Consider the following 23,374-nt stretch of genomic DNA (forward strand, 5'->3'; position numbering starts at 1 on the left):
GTAGCCCCGCCCCCAGGGTGTCTCCACGTTCCGTCAGCAGCCAGCCCTTCCGCCCCGCCCATCTAAGGAGGGACGCACGACGTACATCCGCCAACGGGCCGCGGCCATCATTGATTAGGTCTGCGAAGCCGTTCGCCGAAGAAAGTTCCTAACTCGAAAACATTTCCGGGTTCAAGATGGACGCTCGAACTGTTTAGTGAGACTTCCTCCAACCTCATCGTTTCTCTCTGGTTTTTTTAACCTGGATGTGACGTCTTAAAGGACCCGACGGAAATAGAACGTCAGGCGTTCTAAAATGGCGAACCGTACGGTAAAAGATGCGCACAGCATCCACGGCACCAACCCTCAGTATCTGGTGGAGAAAATCATTCGGACGCGAATTTATGAGTCCAAATACTGGAAAGAGGAGTGCTTTGGACTTACAGGTGAGCAAGAGCGTGCGGAACACCCCCCATCCCTGCCCCAACCCCTGTCGTCCCGTGGCCCAGTTTTCCGGAGTAGTACAATAGGACTGGCCCACTGGGGGTGAGATTTAGGGGGAATTTTTCAGTCATTCGGAAGAATCTGAGCGCCTACTCTGTGCCTAGTGTTGTGTTGGGCTTTGGGAACACAGATAGATGTGATAGGACCTTATTCGGAAGGGTGTCACACGTCGTTTCTTTGAGGCATTCCATAGTTAATGATAAGTTACTGGGTTCCCGGAGAAGGCGATGGCACCCCACTCCAGTACTCTTGCCTGGAAAATCCCATGGACGGAGGAGCCTGGTAGGCTGCAGTCCATGGGGTCGCGGAGAGTCGGACACTACTGAGCGACTTCCCTTTCACTTTTCACTTTCACGCATTGGAGAAGGAAATGGTAACCCACTCCAGTGTTCTTGCCTGGAGAATCCCAGGGACGGGGGAGCCTGGTGGGCTGCCGTCTATGGGGTCGCACAGAGTCGGACATGACTGAAGCGACTTAGTAGTAGTAGTAGTAGTAGTAGTAGTGTTAACCCTGAAGGTCTTAAAGGAGCGTCAGTATTCCCGAAACCAAATTTATAATCTTACTACCCCCAAATCTGGACCATTTGCAATATTTCACATTCCCAGTCCTAATATCAATATATGTTCTTAAGAGAAATCTTCCAGGTCGTCTTTGATACTCGGTTTAAATCTGGCTTTTTTTGGTACCTGTGTTTCCCCTGTGAACCATTAGTTCATCTACTGTAAAACGAGCACAATAATACCCACATCAGAGGTCAACGGATTAAATGATTTAACCCAAGAAATCTAAGGATTAAATGAAATAAAGTGTAAGAAGTGTTTGGTATATAGTTACAGCTTGTTCGTTCACTAAGTAGTGTCAGACTCTTGTGACCCCCCTGGGCCGTAGCCTGCCGGGCTCTCTCTCCTCCACTGTCTGCCAGAGTTTGCTCAAATTCATGTCCATTGAGTCGGTGATGCTATGTATATTTAGCTACAGCCATATATTAATAAAAGTACTCAGTAATCAGTGGTGATAGTGGTGCAGGTTGTTACCACTGTTACTTGCTCCTGTGCTGTTACTGCTCTGCCATCACCCTAGCTGTGTGTCCACGGCAGAGTCATATTGGTTTTCAGAGTCGCCATTAAATTTTGGAGTCATGTAAGATTTACTTTGGGGGCCTTTTCTCATTCCAGAGGTGAAATGACTTGCCCTCGTTCACAAAACTGGTGTCTGATTTTGATGACAACATCGAAAAGTTATCCCTGTTGTCTAGATGAACTTCGTAGTTGAGGAGTGGTTTGTTGCAGTTTTCGTCCTTCTCTTATTTAATCTGGCAGTTTTTCCTCTAACATGATGGTGACAAGCACAGACTCTGAAGTCAGACTTCTTGGACTAAAATCCAGGCCCTGCCACTTTCTGGCTGTGAATCTTGAGCAAATCATTTAACCTTTCTTAGCCCTCATTTTCCTTAGCTGAAAACAAGGGCAGTGCTAGAACTTAACCTCATGACTTGAGTAGATTAAATGAGATAATATGAAATGCTTAGCAGAGTACTTGGCATATAATAATCTTTCAGTGTGTATTGGCTGCTGTTATTATTTATTACACACTTGTTCTCCTAATATTAAGCTGTTAATTCAGGAGCACCAAATTTTGAACTAACTTTAACTCTCTGCACTTCAGACCTGTAAAAGCTTAGTCTTACTATGTCTGCAATGCCACTCTGTTTTTGTTTTTTAGCTGAACTTGTAGTCGATAAAGCTATGGAGTTAAGATTTGTGGGTGGTGTCTACGGTGGCAACATAAAGCCAACTCCTTTTTTGTGTTTAACCTTGAAGATGCTTCAGATTCAACCCGAGAAGGATATCATTGTAGAGTTTATAAAAAATGAAGATTTCAAGTGAGTAAAATATTTACTAGCTAATATAAATATTTTAATTTCATGGCCCAGAATTTGGCTTTGGTTAAAAGAAGTGAAAACAGTGTATCTCATTTCCAAAGTCTCTGGTATTTTGTTCCTCTGCCCCTTGAGTTTTTGTTTTGTCTGTTTTGATTGTATTAACCTTCTTTACTTTCTGAGCCTTGGTGACTTTTCTTCCAAAAAAGTATTTCACAAAACTCACTGACATATATTAAGCAGAAGTTAATGCCAAATATGTTGGTAGCACTGAATACTTAAGGATGAAGAAAGCAACATAAAGTGTGGTAAAGAAAAGGGAGACGTTTGTGTTAATTGTAGGTTCATGTCCAGACCCTATTACCTATGAACTGTGACCTTGGAGAAGTTACTTAATTTTCTAAATTTTACTTTCTTTACCTGTAAAATGGAAACAATAATACCAACTCAGGATAGATGTGAGGATTAAGGAAGAAAGAGCTGTAAATCTCTTATCGGTACCTGTTGCATGGTATCTGGCACCAAAATATAAGCTGCTCGAGGAGCTCGCAGATGAGAACAGGAGACAGATGTAATAATAGATTATTATTGCCAATCTCTATTCTAAGAAATTTACATGCAATAATTTATTTAACCTCCACAACTACCCTGTAAAATTATTATCCCCATTATGTAGGAGATAAAACTTAGGCACAGAGAGATTGATTTCCCTAAGGTCAAATGCTGATAAGTGGCAAAGCTGATTTCAGGGTCCATTTCTTTCGCCACTGTATTCTGTTTGTCATATAAGGAAATGAATTTCAAATGCCTACTGTTTATCAAAATGGAGATATGAGTAGGTAGTTGGGGTATAGGAGAAAGGGAAAATAAAGGAATCTTACAAACATTAATGGCTAGAAAATAACTAACTTTTATTAGGTACCTACTCTATGCTATATACCTCGCTTAGCATCCTAACATTCATTTTTTACTTAATATGCTGAGCCATCAAATTAGGGACTATCATTTTACAAGGATTGAGAAAGCAAAAGTAAATTGCCTAGTGTTACAGAGTTAGTAAATAATGGAATCAAAATTTGAACCCAGATGACTGACTTTTTTCCATAACCAGCATTCTGCCTTCCAGCAAATAGCAATCTGTGTAAATTATATTGTTAATAAATAAACCTCTACTTTCTGTTGTTAAATTCAGTATCTCATTTGATTCTTAAAATAATCCCATGAGGTGAATAGGTTGTATCTTAGTTTTACAGATGATGTAATAGACTATGAAAGTTGAGCATTATATCCCAAGTCACTGCAGCCAGTAAGTGGTAGAATGAGAACTTGAACCCAGGTTTCCATATTTTAGCTATTTTTTTCTGCTGCCCTATGCTCCCTCTAAAAATGTAGCTTTCTCGTCTACCAAAGAGAAAAAAGAACTTGTTTATCCACTGCTGTCATGAGAAAAGTTACTTGTAAAACTCAGGAACTTGTTGGAATGGCCTGTTGTTTCACTGTTGTCTATCTGTCAGGTATGTCCGCATGCTGGGAGCACTTTACATGAGGTTGACAGGTACTGCAATTGATTGCTACAAGTACTTGGAGCCTCTATACAATGACTATCGAAAAATCAAGAGTCAGAACCGAAATGGAGGTGAGTATGGTGCTAAGTATCCAGGCCTTCATCCCTGAGCCAGTTTTTATTTTACCAGTATCTCTGGCATCACATAATCCAGATTGTTAGTGTCTTTAGTCAGGTCCTCCATCTCCCGTGAGGAGTAATAATACTCCGTTAGACTACTAGCTTCCTGTCAGCCTCACCCAGTCTGCCCCTGTCTGCCTGTCTTTCCAGCTGCATCTTATGGTAATCCCTGCTTTGCATCACATGCTACATCCCATAAGATCTAGCTCCCGAATGACCTTTGCCTTAAAGTCCTTCCCCAGACCTCCCAAAGTTAGTTTTCCATTTGTTGGATCTTCACAGTTCTTTCTACTAGCCTCTGTTATATGATACTTCACCCTGTAATACATGGACTGAGTGTGCTCATACTTATGTAGGAATCTTCCTAAAACATAAGTATATCCAGGAGGGGCAGCTCCATACCTTTTACAAAGAGACACATTTTATGGTGAAATGGGATTCAGAGAATGCAATCAGAACTTTTTCTCTCTTAGTGTCATAACAGAAGATTAGTAACATTGGCCTTTACCATCTAAATATTACATAAAGGAGTACAAGGTTAAGAATTTGGTATTATTCTTCAAACTTTCGTTAGCTTACCTGTTCACTGGAATAAATACATACTAAGTGACAATGTTGCACCGGGTACTGTACTACAAACTGGAAATAATGTGATGAGCAAGATGGACATGGTCCTGGCCATCATGAGATTACTTATTTATGACTATATTATGCTAGACTAAGATAGGGTTTTTAAACCTAGTGATAATTTGGGCCAGATATTTCTTTGTTATGGGGAGCTGTCCAGTGCATTGTAGAATGTTTAGCAGTATCCCTGGCTTGTACTCCCTAAAGGCCATTAGCACCCCATAGTTGGAGGGGCAATACCCCTGGTTGAGAACCACTAAACTAAGGTAATGTTTACCATAGAAATTCTAAAAAGCTATTGCTCCACTTACTGTGTGAGATACACGATTCTTAAAAACAGCAAATCACAATCACTTGGAACTAATATAATATCTTAAGTCAGGTTTGCACATGTGTTCAGTTGCTAAGTCATGTCCAACTCTTTGTGTCCTCTGTCCATGGAATTTTCCAGGTAAGAATACTGGAGCATGTTTTCATTTCCTTCTCCAGCCCAGAGATAAAACTCACGTCTCCTTCAGCGGCAGCCAGATTCTTTATCACTGAGCCACCCAGGAAGCCCCAAGTCAATTATACATCCATTTAATAAAGTCTGCTGACCCACATAGGGGAAAAGATACATATTTTATTTTTAGGAACTTAGTAGGTTCACAGGAGATGCTGTACTTGAGTTGTAAGTTTTATTCAAAAACATTACCCTTTTATAATTCAGGAGTCACTGCTTGTTTTTGTGCTTGTCTTTCCTGCTAATTGGGACAGCTTCATTCATCCCACTATCCCCAGTTCCTAGAAGAAGCATGGCACGTAAATGGCCTCAATAAAGGGGAGTTGACTGGTTGAAGATCGGTGGTGATGACAAGGCAGTGAAAGCCTGTAGGTTGAGCCCACGTTTGACAGTAATCTATTCAGTGATAATTTCCACACTGCAATAGCTTTATTAGTGCATGTGCAGGCAAAGGGAAGGGGCTTCCCTCGTAGCTTAGTTGGTAAAGAATCCACCTGCAATGCGGGAGACCTGGGTTCTATCCCTGAGTCAGGAAGATCCCCTGGAGAAGGAAATGACAACCCAGTCCAGTATTCTTGCCTGGAAAATCCCATAGACAGAGGAACCTGGTGGACTACAGTCCATGGGGTCAAAAGAGCCAAGACACGACGGAGTGACTAACACACACACAGAGGGAAACTGCAGAGAATTCACACTTTCTATACCAAATACCCTGTTAGATATCTTGCATAAAGAGTCTTAAACTTCTTAAAGTTTTTCACTATTTAAACTTATTTCCAAGTTACTTGAACTTATGGTTTTTCTTTCAGAGTTTGAGCTGATGCATGTAGATGAATTTATTGATGAGCTACTGCACAGTGAGAGAGTCTGTGATATCATTCTTCCCCGGCTACAGGTAAGAGATAAAGGTCATACATACACAGTACACAATAACGTGTGTAAAGGTTTCTTTATACACGTACATTATAAAACACCATGGATCTCAAAATTTTTTTTTAACTGAAGTGTAGTTGATGTACAATATTATATGTTATAGGTATACAGTATTGTGATTCACAGTTTTTAAAGGTAGTACTGCATTTATAGTTATTATAAAACAGTGGCTCTGTACAATATATCATTGTAGCTTATTTTATTTCGAATACTTTGTTCCTCTTAATTCCCTCCCTCTTTCCCTCTCCTCACCGCTAATCATTAGTTTGTTCTCTGTATCTGTGAGTCTGCTTCTTTGTTATATTTACTAGTTTGTTCCTTTTTTGAGACTCATATAAGTGATAACATACAGTATTTGTCTTTGTCTTTGATTTATTTCACTTAGAATAATATCTTCCAATACGGTGTAGCACAGGGAACTCTGCTCCATACTTTGTAATAACCTAAATAGGAAAATAATTAGAAAAAGAATATTTTAATTTTTCCTCACTTAACATAGTTATTTTGGAATATATCCATGTTTGCATATACTAATAGTTTTTTATTTCATTTGTTGCCCAATAGGAATAATATTCTGTTGCATGGGTATATATACCACAATTTGTTTACCCAGTCATCTATTTATGCAGAATTGTGGGGTGCACGGTCAGGGTATAAAAGTCAGTTGTATTTCTCTACATGAGTTAGGAACAATTAAATTTGAGATTTTATATAAAAGATACTGTTTATAATTGCATCAGCTGTAGAATTGATGCTTTTGAACTGTGGTGTTGGAGAAGACTCTTGAGAGTCCCTTGGACTGCAGGGAGATCCAACCAGTCCATTCTGAAGATCAGCCCTGGAATTTCTTTGGAGGGAATGATGCTGAAGCTGAAACTCCAGTACTTTGGCCACCTCATGCGAAGAGTTGACTCATTGGAAAAGACTTTGATGCTGGGAGGGATTGGGGGCAGGAGAAGGGGACGACAGAGGATGAGATGGCTGGATGGCATCACTGACTTGATGGACGTGAGTCTGAGTGAACTCCGGGAGTTGGTGATGGACAGGGAGGCTTGGCGTGCTGCGATTCATGGGGTCGCAAAGAGTCGGACACGACTGAGCGACTGAACTGAACTGAATAGTTCTTTATTTCATTTGTTGCTCAATAGGAATAATATTCTGTTGCATGGGTATATATACCACAATTTGTTTACCCAGTCATCTATTTATGCAGAATTGTGGGGTGCAAGGTCAATGTATAAAAGTCAGTTGTATTTCCCTACATGAGCTAGGAACAATTAAATTTGAGATTTTGTATAAAAGATACTATTTATAACAGCATCAAAAATACAAAATAATTATGGATAATTTTGTCAAAAAATGTGTAAGACTTTAAACAATATAAAACATTGCATTACTGACAGAAGTTAAAGAAGATATAATTAATGGAGCTATATCGTGTTCATAGTATATCTGATACCATGACTCAACAATTGTCAGTTCTCCCAAATTAATCTTTAGATTCAATTCGGTTCCAATCAAAATCCAAATAAAACTTGATAGAACTTGGCAAACTGATTCTAAAATGTATAGGAATATGGAGAGGACCTAGAATATCCAAAACAGCTTTGAAAAAGAACAAAGTAGGATAAACACTACTTAATTATAAGACAGTGTTGTAGTGGCATAAAGCTAGACAAGCAGATCAGTGGAACAAAGTGAAAGAACCAGAAGCAAGTGTATAGTACATTTTTATGGTCACTTGGTTTTCTGCAGAGATGTTAGGGCAATAACAATTGAAAAGGGGTAATCTTTTCCACAAATGGTGCTAAAACGATTAAATAGCCATATGAGACGATTGAATGTCTTCCCCTCGCTCACATTATATGTAAAAATAAACTTGAAGAGGGTAATAGACTCATAAAAGCTAAGAGTAGAAAACTTAAGGAAAACATAGGTGAAAATCTTAGTGACCTCGTGTTTGACAAATTCCTGTTACGTGAATTATTTATTAGAAATTAATAAACTGACTTTATAAAAATTAAGAACTTGCCTTTCAGAAGATGCTATTACAAAACTAAAAAGGCAAGCCACAGACTGGAAGAATACGTTTGTACAACATATATCCATAAAAGTTCTTGAATCTGTACTTTATAAAGGACTCTTGAACTTACTAACAAGAAGGCAACCCAGTGGGAAAATGAACAAAAAATTCTAACAGATCTTTTACCAAAGAAAATATATAGTTGACCAGTAGCACATAAAAAGGCATTCTATATCATTGATCATTCAGTTCAGTTCAGTTGTTCAGTCATGTCCGACTCTCTGCAACCCCATGAATTGCAGCATGCCAGGCCTCCCTGTCTATCACCAACTCCCAGAGTTTACTCAGACTCATGTCCATCGAGTCGGTGATGCCATCCAGCCATCTCATCCTCTATCGTCCCCTTCTCCTCCTGCCCCAAATCCCTCCCAGCATCAGAGTCTTTTCCAGTGAATCAACTCTTCGCATGAGGTCGCCAAAGTATTGGAGTTTCAGCTTCAGCATCAGTGCTTCCAGTGAACACCACTGATCTCCTTTAGGATGGACTGGTTAGATCTCCTTGCTGTCCAAGGGACTCTGAAGAGTCTTCTCCAACACCACAGTTCAAAAGCATCAATTTTTTGGCGCTCAGCTTTCTTCACAGTTCAACTCTCACATCCATACATGACCACTGGAAAAACCATCACGTTGACTAGACTTGACATAGCTTTGACTAGACATTAGTCATTAGGGAAATGCAAATTAAAAGCATAGAAATATGCACTATATACCTAGTAAAATGTGTAAAATAAGACTGATCATATCAAGTGTTAGTGAGGATGGAACTAGAAGTTCCTCCTAGTTAGGAGGAACTAGAAGTCTCCAAAGCCTATTGGTGACAATATAAACTGAAACAACCAAACTTGGAAGAGTTTGGAAGTTTCCAAAGAAGTTAACCATTGAATCCAGCTATTCCACTTCCAGAAATTTACTCAGGAAATGAAAGCATATGTCCACACAAAGTCTTAAGCACAGATAATCTTAACAGTTTCATTTGTAATGGCCAGAAACTGGAAGCAACCCAAATGTCCATCAAGTGAATGAATACACAAATTGTGATGTGGCCATATAATGATACTACTACTCATCAGCAAAAATGAACTATTGATAAATAGCAGTAGCATGGATGCATCATAAAATAACTGTGCTGAGTGAAAAAAGACACAAAATTGTATGTACTGTGTAATTCCTTTCTAATCAATGTAAACTACTGACAGAAAAGAGCAGTGGTTGCCTAGGTATAGGGTAAGGGATTGGGGAGGAGAGGGAATGAGAAACCCGAAAGGACCACAGGTAAACTATTGGGTGGAGCGGCTCTATCTGTTATACTGATGTATTGACTTACATTCGTATACAACACAATACTCATCAAATCGTGTACTATAAAAATTACAGTTTATTGTGCATCACTTGTACCTCAGTGAAATTGTAAAATGTATTGCAGAAATCATTGGGATACCTGTAGACTAAGAGCCTTTGACTCTCAGTTTCTGATATTCTGTGTAAAATTGGTAGCGTTGATGAAAGGCTCCCAGAGACAGTGTTTAAGATGGGGCCTGGGAACAGATTCTTCAGAGTTTTAAGCAACCACAGAAACCCAAATTGGGAAGACCCAGAACTTCAGATCTTTTTGATGCTGCTGTAGCTCAGTAATTCTGAAGCAGTTTGCTGTATCCCACCTTGCCTTTCTAGATAAAAGCCAAGAAGGAATAATTTAAAGATCAAAAGTCACGTATTTTTGCTGTTCAGTTACTAAGTAGTGTCCGAATCTTTGCAACCCCAAGAACTGCAGCACTCCAGGCTTCCCTGTCTTTCAGTATGTCCCAGAGCTTGCTCAAACTCATGTCCATTGAGTCGGTGATACCATCCAACCATCTCATCCTCTGTTGTCCCTTCTCCTCCTGTCCTCAGTCTTTCCCAGCATCGGTCTTTTTCAGTGAATGGGATGTTTGTATCAGGTGGCCAAAGTATTAGAGCTTCAACTTCAGAGTCAGTCCTTCCACTGAATATTCAGGGTCAATTTCCTTTAGGATTAACTGGTTTGATCTCCTTGCAGTTCAAGGGACTCTCAAGAGTCTTCTCCAACACCCTTATTCAAAAGCCTAAATTCTTTGGAGATCAGCCTTCTTTATGGTCCAACTCTCACATCTGTACATGACTGCAGGAAAAATGACAGCTTTGAGTACATGGACCTCTGTCAGCAAAGTGATGTCTTTACTTTTTAATCTGCTGTCTGGGTTTGTCATAGCTTTTCTTCCAAGGAGCAAGCATCTTTTAATTTCATGGCTGTAGTCAACTATCTGCAGTGATTTTGGAGCCCAGGAAAATAAAATTTGCCACTGTTACGATTTTTCCCTGTTAGCCATGAAGTGATGGGACCAGATGTCATGATCTTTGTTTTTTGAATGTTGAGTTTTAAGCCAGATTTTTCACTCCTCTTTTCACTCTCATCAAGAGAGTCTTTAGTTCCTCTTCGCTTTCTGCCTTTATTTAGAGTGGTATCACCTGCATATCTGAGGTTTTTGATATTTCTCCTGGCAATCTTGATTCCAGCTTGTGATTCGTCCAGCCCAGCATTTTGGATGATGTACTCTACATAGAAGTTAAATAAGCAGGATGATGATATACAGCCTTGATGTACTCCTTTCCCAATTTTGAACCAGTCCATTGTTCCATGTCCGGTTCTAACTGTTGTTTCTTGACCTGCATGCAGGTTTCTCAGGAGGCAGGTAAGGTGGTCTAGTATTCTCATTAAGAACTTTTGACAGTTTGTTGTGATCCATATAGTCAAAGGCTTTCACATAGTCAGTGAAGCAGAAGTAGTTGTTTTTCTGGAATTCCCTTGCTTTTTCTATGATCCAGTGTATGCTGGCAATTTGATCTCTGGTTCCTCTACCTTTCCTAAATCCAGTTTGTGCATCTGAAAGTTCTTTGTTCATATACTGTTGGACCTAATTTGAAGAATTTTGAGCATTACCATGCTACCATGTGAGATGAGTGCAGTTGTGCAGTAATTTAAACATTCTTTGGCATTGCCCTTCTTGGGGACCGAAATGAAAACTTCAGTCCTGTGGCCGTTGCTGAGTTTTCCAGATTTGCTGGCTTAATGAGTGTAGCACTAACAGCATTATCTTTTAGGATTTGAAATGACTGAGCTGAAATTCCATCGCCTCCCCTAGCTTTGTAGTAATGCTTCCTAAGGCCCACTGAACTTCACACTCCAGAATGCCTGGCTCTAGATGAGTGACCACACCATTTCGGTTATCCGGGTCATTAGACCTGTTTTCTTTAGTTCTTCTGTGTTCTCGCCACCTCTTCTTAATCTCTTCTGCTCGTGTTAGGTCCTTGCCATTTCTGTCCTGTATCGAGCCCATCTGTCCATGGAATGTTCCCTTGGTGTCTCCAATTTTCTTGAAGAGATCTCTGGTCTTTCATTCTACTGTTTTCCTCTATTTCTTTGCCTTGTTCACTCAAGAAAGCTTGCTTTTCTTACCTTGCTATTCTGGAACTCTGCATTCAGATGGATGTATCTTTCTCTTTCTCCTTTGCCTTTCATGTCTTTTCTTTTCTCAGCCGTTTGTAAAGCTTAGTCAGACAACCATTTTGCCGCCTTGCATTTCTCTTTCTTTGGGATGGTTTTGGTCATCACCTCCTATACAGCATTATGAACCTCTGTCCATAGTTCTTCAGGCACTCTGTCTACCAAATCTAATCCCTTGAATCTATTTGTCACTTCCACTGTATAAATGTAAGGGATTTGATTTAGGTCATACCTGAATGGTCTAGTGGTTTTCCCTACTTTCTTCAATCTGAGCCTGGATTTTGCAGTAAGGAGCTCATGATCTGAGCCAGTCAGTTCCGGGTCTTGTTTTTGTCAGTCTGATTTCAGTATTGACCATCTGGTGATATCCACGTGTAGGGTCATCTCTTGTGTTGTTGGAAGAGGGTGCTTGCTGTGACCAGTGTTTTCTTGGCAAAACTCTGTTAGCCTTTGCCCTGTTGCATTTTGTACTCCCAAGGACAAACTTGCCTGTTTAGACTAGGTAAATATATGAGAGACAAAGCAGAGATTATTAGTTACTAGGGGATTCAGGGAAGGGAAATGAGGAATGATTACTTAATAAGTATGGCATGTTTTTCTGGTGTGATGAGGAAGTTTTTAAACTAGTAAGAGGTGATGATGGAAGAATTTTACACTTTAAAATTGCTGATTGTGTACATTGTGAATTTCACCTCAATAAAAAACATAAAAGGGACCTGAAAAAGTCAATATGGAGTATAGAATGGATTGTAAATATGATAAATGGGCAAGGTTAACTTTCTTGAGGCAGCAAAGCAGATGGATAAAGATAGTTGGTAGTTGGTAGTGCTCACAGATAAGTGCAGTGAACCACTCTTCCTCCAGAGGGACTCAATTACAGAAAATCATAGAAAATAATTCTGAAAATTATTTCTCCTTTTCCATATTGATTATTATAGACTGTAGTGAAAAGGATGACATTTCAAATCTGAAAACCTGATTTCAGGGTCCAGTTCTCACACTTTTTATCCTTAGCTGTGATATTATGTTTAGAAATACTGTAAAAAAGGATAGACTCCAAACTACAGTCAGGTTGGGACTGAGGGTTCTAGAGTCCAGTCATCTCTGAGCAAGCGTGTTGATGCAAATGGGGTGGTCTGCTGCAGTCTAGAAGGAAAACCCACAAAGCAGACCTCACTCAGGAGAGGAAAGTTGAACTATGACTGATACATGTTACCACATCACTGAGAGGTGTGTTCTGGTGTGGGCCTCTCTATGTGCTGGATGAAGTGACCCTTAAGACTACCTTTAGCTTTGATTTGTTTCTTTTAAGCAATCCATAGGGCATAGCTTCTCACCTGCCCTGGCATTGGCAGGGAGCTTCTCTGGAATGAATTCTAATTTTATCAAACACAAATAATGTAAGTTAATACGTTGACATTGATCACTTCGAAGTCTGGTGAACATCAGGGCTTCTGGATGCCGTGTCTCATACAGTCCTAGATCCCAGACTGGTGATCTTTTCCAAGGAACCCTTTTTCAAGGGATTCATGTCACTGAATGGCATCTTTATCTCATTTCTCCTAACCCTTACACAATTTTGTCAGGGATGAATGAGAGCAAAATAAGAGTACAAATGGTACTATTTATTTTAGGGCCATCCAGTGATCTGTATGTCCTTGGTGCACACACACACACAAACAAAACCATAAGGGTCTTATGACCCAGCCAGTCCTTTTGTCCGTCTTGAACTCACCTTTGCCTTTCAGGTCCTTAGTCACTTAGGATTGCTAAGTCACATCTTAGAAGAAAATGAAACTAGGAGGTGGTTTGTTTATATCCTGAGCCTTGTTCAAAATGCATGTCTGTATACAGCTCCCCAAATCCTGGGTCTAATAGACAATTGGTGCTAAGGGCAGGAGGACCCAAACCCCCACAGTGGACTGAGTCTTAGTGAATCTCTTAGTGGATTCTGGTCTGAGCTGCTCCTGGAAAACTCCCAGCCAACATTGTCTTCAACTATTGACCCTTTTGTGTGAAGTCCATAATTTCTATTCAATGCTACAGCTATACTGATTGATATTCTAGTGACCTTAGAGTATATGGTCACAGGGAATAGAGACAATAGAAAAGTGATATCCTCTTCATCTTTGTTATTTATCTCTTTACAGGGAAACTTTATATATATAGATCCTAGGTATGCTAAACTCTCTAAGAATATCTGTGTCTGGGATATCTTTGAGATGAAATTGCCTCAGCTATTGTGCCATAGGTTTTCTGTCACTTCCAGAAGCCCAGTGTTGGAGCTTCAGGACATAGAGGAGATAGAAGGGCCCTCTCTAACTTTCATTGTTGTCTCTGTAGAAACGCTATGTGCTAGAGGAAGCTGAACAGCTGGAGCCTCGGGTTAGTGCTCTGGAAGAAGACATGGATGACGTGGAGTCCAGTGAAGAGGAGGAAGAAGAGGATGAGAAGGTCAGGCACCTGGGAGCTTAAGGGTTGAAGGAGGGAGAATTACAGGGAATGGGAATAGTTTTTTTGTTTTGTTTTCAAACTTTAATTTTATTTAGTTTTAACTAAAAAAGAAAAACCCCAAAATATAGTATTTCATCATTGAGAGTGTGGGTCCTAGAGTTAAATGGACTTGATCCGTATCTCAGCTCTCCTGTTTACTAGTGGCATTATGTTATGTAAATTATATAATCTCTATTTTCTCTTCTATAAAGCAAGGATTATGATACCTTTCTTTTAGGACTTTTATGAGTATTAAATTATATACATAAAGCCCTTAGCTTTGGGACATTATAATTGCATAATAAGTGGTAACTCTTAAACACTTGGGACAAAAATAATAATGTTCATAATTGAATGCATACTAAGAAGTAAACCTAGTTTAGGGAAATAAAAACCACCTACTGCATAGTCATGTCCTTCCACTATTTGTTAAAATGCTGAAAACTTGAAATCAAGCAAGTTGTCAGGGAGCAGTCAGGTAAACTATTAACGATTTAACAGAGTATTAGGCCGCCATTAGAAGTATTATGAAAAGTAACAAGTGAACTTCCTTGGAGGTCCAGTGGGTAAGACTCCATGCATCCGCTGTGGGGCGGGGCGGTGTGGAGAACTAAGTTCTAAGTTAGTTCTCCCTGTTAGGCGAACTAAGATCCTGCATGCCACTTGGTGCAGCCAGAAAAATATGTGATAACGTGGAAACGATTACAGTAAGTTTTGTTTTTAAGATCTAAAACATTTGTGATTAAAATTATATGTGTAGAAAAAGCTAGGGGGAAATTTAAGAAATTCTGGCCTGTGGATATCTGAGGTAGCGCAGATGGAAGTGTAGTTCTGAGCGTAGCAGGCTCCAGTTAAGATGAGTGCTAAGGGAAGCAGTCAGTCATGAATGGAAAGCCAGGCACGGCTGAGGGGCTTTTCCGTGGGGAGTGAACCAAAAATATGCACTCTTTTTTTTAATGGAAAATTTTATCACATACCAAAATGGAGAGAATAAATCTCCATATACCCATCACCTAGCTTCAACAGTGATCAGCTCAGCTGTTTTGTTTCCTCCACATCTACTCAGTTGTCCTCCACCAGTTATCTCAAAGCAGATCACAGCCATCATATATCTCATATTTTGGGAACAACACGGACCCCTTTCTAAGACACAGCCACATACCATCATCAGCCCTTAAATCAATGATTCCTTAATATTAAAATGTCAGGTCATAACATTCTGTACAATTTTTATCATCTCTATTTTTGTTATTGTGTCCCTGTGGTATCATTTAACATGTTCATTTGTCTATTTTATTTTCTGTTAACTAGTTCTTGAGTCTTTAATTGGATTTGGGGGTTTTGGAGTGGAGCAACCTGCTTCATAGGTATAGTGTACTTCCTCCAAGATAAACAGTCTGCTCTCTGTAATATTCAGATCCACTGATGATCTCTGCATAGATCCATTAAGGATTGTAAAATAATGATATTTTTTAAAAAAGTCTCCCAAATCAACATTTATTTTTTTTAATAAAGTTTATATAAGAAAAGTAAGGTAAGTTATTTCCCTTTGTCATGTTTTAAAATCAAGAGTTGATTTTATAGTATTCTCCTAAGAAGGTTTGCCCTTGGTAACATTTGAATTTATCAATTAAAATATATTTGGTGTTCTGGACCATTATTGTCCTTGTTGATGCTGAAATTGTCCTATGTCTGGCCAGTGGGGCCCCCTCAACTTCACTTTTTGATGCAATCATAGTAGTTTCAGCCCCTTGCTATCTGATAGTGATATGTTCTAGTTGTGTCTTATTATATTGTAGCCTGGACCTAAAAGTAGCCATTTTCCCAAGAAGCTCTTAGTTCCATTAATTGAGATATGTTATTTAGAGACCAGTCTGGGCTTATTGCTACATGGTATTTCTAGGCCTTTACAGTGGATAAAGCTAAAGGAAAAAGAAATTTTAAGCTTAAAATACACTCTATTTAACCTCGTCAGTCTTGCATCTCTATTTCTTCTTTCACATTGGAAATCCAGCTTCTTAGGAGATAAGCATACTTACCTCTCATTACTCGTACATAGTTCCACAATAATGGTACCAGCACTAGAACAGTAATGGGATTATTAGATTTTGATTTTTTTATTTGGTAGTGTGTTTTCTTGTCCTCAGTGTTATCCCATATATATTCAAATTACTGTGTTTTAAAGTCAGTTGGAGGTGGAATTTGGGATGGGATGGGGAGGAGGGTATAAGCCATGTTCCTGGTTGGCTCTCTATAAGCCTGTGCTCATCACTGACCCAGGCCCTCTCTTTTCCAGTTGGAAAGAGTGCCATCACCTGATCATCGCCGGAGAAGCTACCGAGACTTGGACAAACCCCGTCGCTCTCCCACACTACGCTATCGGAGGAGTAGGAGTCGGTCTCCCAGAAGGTAAGGCCTTAGGCATTGGCATCTTCCAGGGATACTTTAAGCACTGGAGTGTAAAAGTTTGGACTTCATGGAAGGAAAATGCTAGCCTGTGGAGAATGTGTGCTCGCCAATGTATTAGTTGCTCCAAAAACACCACCCACAAAACCTCAGTGGCAAACATTTATTTAATTCACAGGTCTGTGGCCAGTGATTTAATTTGGGCTTAGGCAGTTTTTTGAGTATAAGCTATGGTCACTCACTTGTTTTGCAATATTCTCTGTTGGCTAGTGTAGATGGCCTTAGCTAGGATGACTGGAGCAGTTCATCTGTGTGTGTGTCACATTCTAGGCTAGGGTAGGCCTGTTCCCATGGCAGTGGCAGAATATGAGACTGAACAAGCCCAACCATGCAAGTAATCTTTCTAGCATCTGCATCACATGTACAAATACCCCTTTGGCCAAAGCAAGTCACATGGCCAGTCCCAGACTTGGAGTCAGAGGGTATTAAAGTTAAATGACAAAGGACATGGATAACAGAGTTGGGTTAAGATTTGGGGCAATTTTTGCAATTTACAGTGTCCAGGGCACCTACTAAGGTTCTTCTTTCTTTCTTCTTTCCGTGTAGGCGGAGTCGGTCTCCCAAGAGGAGGAGGTAGGCCTTTAGTGACTTGTGATGAAGTATAGAGATTTGGGGAGGGGGGATGTTGTTGTTGTGTTTATATTGTCAGGACAGATATGGGAGTCTGACCAGTCATTTCCACAGCCCCTCCCCTCGCAGAGAACGGCATCGGAGCAAGAGTCCAAGACGTCATCGCAGCAGGTCCCGAGATAGACGGCACAGATCCCGCTCCAAGTCCCCAGGTATAGCATTGGGGCCTTTTGCTTGCTGTTGGTTGTCTCAATAAAGAAATGTAATAGGAGCAATTAGCCTCCTACAATACAGGAGTACCTTACTTTATTACTGCCTAGAAAAGGAAGTGGACATAGAATTTGAAAATTAGAGTTGACATTTTAACTGTCATTTGCCAGCTTTGTTGATAGGATGGTGAGCTTCAGTTTTCATCTGAAATTATAGGAGTAAGACATGACAGAGTAGTGGTAAATACCCAGTGTGGTGTTAGTGAAATTTAGCCATAAAGCCCTGAAGGCTAAGTGGGTTCAGTTCTTCGCTACCAACAAGGTGTCCCTATCACAAGCCAAAAATGAACTAGGGGAAATAACAGCAGAGAGTATGAGGGTAGAAACTGGTACACTGAATAGTCTTTTTTTCTTATCTAGGTCATCACCGTAGTCACAGACACAGGAGCCACTCAAAATCTCCTGAAAGGTATGGATTAGCTTCTATTTTGACTTAAGAATTTAAGTCTTTACTCACAAATTAAAGTCCCAATTACAACTCAGTTAGACCTGAAATATTCTTGTGTTAATGGAGATATAATCTCCATCAATACAGTTTAGGAATTCTCCTTAATTATAGGACAAAGTGGTCTCTTGCCCTGAAAATTACTAGAATTATATATACATGAAGTTATTTTTCTTGTAGGATTGCGGCTTTGGATAAAGGCATGAGCCTTAATCTCAGGAGACCTGGGGTTCTGTCCCAGCTTTTAAGATCTTTTAAAATGTATTTACTTCTGGCCACACTGGGCTTTCTTTGCTCCTGGGCCCTGTCTAGTTGTGGTGAGCAAAGGCCACTCTCCAGCCACGGTGTGTAGGCCTCTCACTGCAGTGACCCCTCCTATCGCAGAGCACAGGCCCTAGGGCTCATGGGCTTCGCAGCTGCAGTACACGGGCATAGCTGCCCCATAGCACGTGGGGTCCTCCTGGACCAAGGATTGAACCCGTGTCCCCTGCATTGGCAGGCACATTCCTAACCACAGGACCACTAGGGAAGTCTCAGTCCCAATTTTTAATACTTAGCAGTTGAATGACATTGGATAAGTCATTTTCATTTGGTAAGCTTTCATTAGATACCTCTAGAAACTGTACACTGTTGGAAGCACTTGATCTCTCTGAGGTCATTTCTTCAATGATAAATTTTGGAGTAATGCCTAACTCAGTGTTGCTCTTAAACATAAAAACACCAAGTACCTTTAATGAATATTGACTGTCTTTGTCCCCCATCAGTGTTAGCACGTATCAGTCTTTCTCAGAAATCCTTCCTCAGCTCCTAAAACAGCTGGTAAATTTAATGATTTGTATGTGTCACCATTTCAGGTCTAAGAAAAGCCACAAGAAGAGCCGGAGAGGGAATGAGTAATGGACTCAGTTTGGTTTTAATACAAGTGGCCTTCTGTGGAGATGAAGGCATCTGTCTACGTGAAAGAAAGATCTACTCAGTCCCAGGCAGCTATGAGAGTATTTTAGAGTTTTTTTAAACCAAGTTTTCTTCACTTTTTTTTAACATGAAAGAGGTGCTGAGTTTTGTATCTCTTTATGAATTGTACATAATCCACACATTTGAAAGATAATGCATCCTGAACTGAGAGCTGCTTTTGGCTTCTTTGTACAATCAAACTTGTTTGTACTCAAATTTATGAGGGTAGAATGGATTCAAATAGAGTGTATGAAACAAGGGGAGGATGTGGCCACCTTGTTATTTTTGTTATTAAACTTGACACACCCATTTCCTGTTTTTCTGTGGTTTTAGTTTTGGTTTACACTGAGATTTGAACTGTTTTGAGAATTCTGAGATATGTGCTGCTGTTCCATTAAAAAAACCAAGTCGGTAAAATATTTTAGCTCCAGGTTTTTCTTCCAGCAGCAGCAAATGGTAATAAACATGAAAACTGACCTGTTATCAGCAGCTTTATAAGAATGAATTCAGTTGTAAGGCTTTTTCTGGATCATTTAATCCAGTTGCATTAAACGTTCAACAAACAGTAAAACTTGACACCTATTACATAGCATTATTGTATAGTGTTTCTTCTTCCCTACAGCCTTGAATTCCAAATTAAGGTGCTCAGCACCTTTATGCTATGAGCATTGATATTATCAAGACTAGCAGTAGCAGTAGGGCAACCAGGATGAAAACGTTCAATGGAGAGAAAAAATATCTAATGCCACTCAAGGTTTTAACCTGAGTTACCGGACAACAGCACCATTCACAAAACCAGAAAATACAGCAGGAAGAAACCAGGTTTTAGAGGATTGTGTTAGTAGGGAGAAAAAAATGCATTCAGCTTAACTTGAAGTTTACTTTGAGACAGCCATGGTATATCTAGATAAAGCCCAGACATTATAAATAAGAACTGGAGTTGAGCTAGTGATCTAACCCTGAATTGACAATGTTTGGGTAATTGTAGGTGTAGAATTGAATGGAATGCCTAGGGAGCGTACATTTGTAAGGAAAACTAGTAGAATCATAAGCAACACTCACTCTGTTGAGGAAGAAGGGCAAACACTGACTGAAAATTGAAATATTGAATCATTTCAGAAAGGTAGAGGAAATGGGAGAGATGGAAGGACGCTAAGGACAAAGAAGCAAAATAAGGATTAAATAGTGCCCATGGATACTGATAATCAAGAGGGTGTTGGATCTTTGATAGAGGAGTTCTGTCTACCTGTACTTACTTTCCTCCTTTAAAATGGAAAAACATAATTGATATTTCCTGCAGCTCTGCCCCTGGCAACAATTATGAAGACCAACTGCCTCACAGGATCCAGTTTCTTAGAAACTCATATCTAATCATAGGCTAAACATCCTATTGATTGTTGAACTTAAGGACTTTAGCATCAATATTAAAGTGTTTGGGGATCATATTTGAGATTTCATGTTCTTCAATAATTGCTCTCCTGATAATATTTGAGCTAATAAAATCATGAGTTATTATGGCTCATCATACAACTTATATATAGGACTGTCTTTAAAAATTAAATGTAATCGCCTCTATTTGTATCTGTTATATAGAGTCCTAGCAGAAATGAAAAAAAAAGTGTATTCTGGCTGAATGACCTATGGACCAACCAAGTTATCATCCAGTATATTAGTTTTAAAAGTATAAAAATGTAGAAATCCAACCTAAACCCCAGTAATATTTAATACCAAAAATAAACCTTCCCAAGTGTAAACTGCAAACTGACATGTCAAACCTCTCTCTCTGGAGATCCCTTTGATAAACTACAGAATTGTAGAGCAGATGACTTCAGGACGAACCTTGCTGAAGGACCATTTCTGTCATCTGTGTGCTAGCCTACTGCATGAGTGAGGCCTTGGAACTGAAGGTTTACAACTTTCTTTGGCCTGTATTTAGAGACATATTTTTCATTTTATCTCTATACTTATACATATTCTGCACTAAAACATTTCAAGAAAATATTCTGTATGCAAAATACATTCTGATATTTCTATGCATTATCAGTTTTACCGTTGGGTGTACAACCACTAAATTGTTTATACTCCCCACAATTTGAATTATACTGCTTTAAAAGGTTTGCCATTGGGCATGATGACCTTTTAATACTAAAGAATTAAAGGATATGTATTCTCAGGAGCAAAGGAAACAATAGATTTGGTGAGAGGCTTCCAGTGTAACAACCCAACTTAAAGTTCATTCCTCTAGCCTCTCCATTATTTTTGGCAGATCTAAATTTAAATAAGCACTAACCAGAAAAAAATGCTCACATGCTGGTCATTCCTAGCCAAACAAAGGAACAAGTTTCTACAGATTCAAAAAAGATAAAATGATCTGTTTCTTTTTTAATGCAAGAATACAAGTTCAAAGAGATTAAAAGATAAGAAGTGGAAAGCAAGCATGGCAGAGCTTGGAGAAATGAAGATTTGTAGTGAAAGCCTTACAAAATACAAAACAGACAAGGCACATAGAAAACAGACTGGAGGGAATAAAAAATGGAAAAAGCTATATAGATTTCAAGCTATGTATATTATTTTATTATAGAGATAATAAGATAAAGAAACCGTGCCTATGATTAACTGATATTTCTGATAAAGGGAATTGGGCAAATCAACTTAAAAAATTCAAATAGAAGAAAAATCACCTTGATTTAAAGAGAAACAGAATATGGGAACCCAAGCAGAGAAATCAAGTCATGTATAGTGAGGGAAAGGATCAAGATGGCCTCAGGTCTCCACTAAGGCAGTGAAGCAAAAGCCTCCAAAGGTCTAAGGAAAACTGTGCCAGGAACTTTATACCCAGCCAGGGTTGTCCTTAAAATATAAAGGGAATAGACATTCTTAAGTATGCAAGTGCTTATAAGCATACAACCACTAGGGGGAAAACTGCCTGATGTTACCGAACAAGAAATGAATCAAAGTAAGGATTTAGGGAAAAAAGCAGTAAAAGAAATGGCAGTAAACACTTTAGAAATTTTAAATAAAAATAATGGGAAATCGTTAAGACAAATGAAATATTTGAACACTGTACAGAAATAATGTAAGCAGGAAGTAGAACTCAATTTTTTATGACAAGAGTCATACAATCTCTAAATCATACATGAAGCTGGAAAAAAAAAAAAACTCCAGCCTCTTCAATGTTTTCTATACTTGTCCTTAATTTCAGGAGTCCTTAGAACCAGATTCTCTTGTAGAAAAAAATTTTTTATAAGTTGAAAATTTTACATTTTTTTCTTCAGTTAAATTGAAGTAAAATTAATTTGCTATATGTACTAAATACAGCATGTGAACCCACTTTTGTAAAACTTTTCCTATGTATGTGTAACTATATATATGTGTGTATGTATTAAAGAGATGGTTTAAAAGAATGAAATTCACTGAATATTAATAGTATTTCTGGTTTATGGAATTTTTAGTGATTTTTATACTGTTATTTAATGCTTTTTTTGTAATAAACAGATTATCCTTTACAAGGAAAAACTGTATTTGGCATTTAGGGCTTTTTTATAACCTTACCAACACATTTTATATACTGATTCTTGGAACTGCAAATTAGTAACCACTTTTCGGCAATACAGCAATTTTGTTGTATGTAGCTTTCCAGGTGGCACTAGTGGTAAAGAACCTGCTGGCCAGGAAAATGTCAGTGCAGGAGACATAAGAGACATGGATTAGATCCTTCCGTCCAGAAGATCCCCTGGAGCAGGAAAAGGCGACCCACTCCAGTATTCTTGCCTGGAAAATCCTATGACAGAGGAGCCTTAAGGGCTACAGTCCATGCTGTCGCAAAGAGTTGGACACAATGAGGTGACTTAGCACAGCAGAGCTAAGTCAGTGGACTTCCCTGGTGGCTCAGACGGTAAAGCGTGTTGCTTACAATGTGGGAGACCTGGGTTCAATCCCTGGGTTGGGACAATCCTCTGGAGAAGGAAATGGCAACCCACTCCAGTACTCTTGCCTGGAAAATCCCATGGACAGAGGAGCGTGGTGGGCTCCAGTCCACGGGGTGGCAAAGAGTCGGACACGACTGAGCGACTCCACTTTTTTAGCATAGCACAGCAGGAACCTTTGTGAACTTTTATCCTTTTTCTCTAATAATTCCATTTATAAGAATTCACCATAATAGAATACAGTTGATCTTTGAATAATGTGAGTTTGAACTGCATGAGTCCACTTGTATGCAGATTTTTTCCCAATAAACATTACAGTTCTACATGATCCAAATTTGGCTGAATCTGCAGATGTGGATATGGAGGGCCAACTATGGGATTTGAGCACCTGTGGATTTTGGTATCTGCCACAGATCCTGGAACTAATTCTCTGTGGATACTGAGAGCTGACTATAACCAAATACAAGAGTAGCCTATCCTATCATCACTTTACATATATATTTTATAAATGAGAAGAGCTGGAAACGGCAGACATGTCT

The 23,374-nt window shown here is 39.3% G+C and overlaps 1 protein-coding gene across 1 annotated transcript; it reads left to right on the top strand.

Moving 5' to 3' along the window:
• PRPF38A (pre-mRNA processing factor 38A) lies at nt 98-22,146 on the top strand. The gene is made up of 10 exons (XM_005678419.3): nt 98-425; nt 2,207-2,366; nt 3,878-3,999; nt 5,986-6,071; nt 14,056-14,166; nt 16,502-16,614; nt 17,218-17,244; nt 17,356-17,453; nt 17,871-17,919; nt 18,810-22,146. Exons 1-10 carry the CDS (start codon nt 296-298, stop codon nt 18,850-18,852), a joined length of 939 nt encoding a protein of 312 aa, XP_005678476.1. The 5' UTR covers nt 98-295; the 3' UTR covers nt 18,853-22,146.

Source organism: Capra hircus, chromosome 3 (genome assembly GCF_001704415.2).
Source record: "Capra hircus breed San Clemente chromosome 3, ASM170441v1, whole genome shotgun sequence".
Lineage (NCBI taxonomy): Eukaryota > Metazoa > Chordata > Mammalia > Artiodactyla > Bovidae > Capra > Capra hircus.

Bases quoted from the DNA above. Each gene is read 5' to 3' on its own strand.
- PRPF38A (XM_005678419.3), top strand. From the start codon at position 296: ATGGCGAACCGTACGGTAAAAGATGCGCACAGCATCCACGGCACCAAC. The intron at 426-2,206 runs GTGAGCAAGAGC...TTTGTTTTTTAG, and splicing joins GGAGTGCTTTGGACTTACAG to CTGAACTTGTAGTCGATAAA. The intron at 4,000-5,985 runs GTGAGTATGGTG...TTTTTCTTTCAG, and splicing joins GAGTCAGAACCGAAATGGAG to AGTTTGAGCTGATGCATGTA.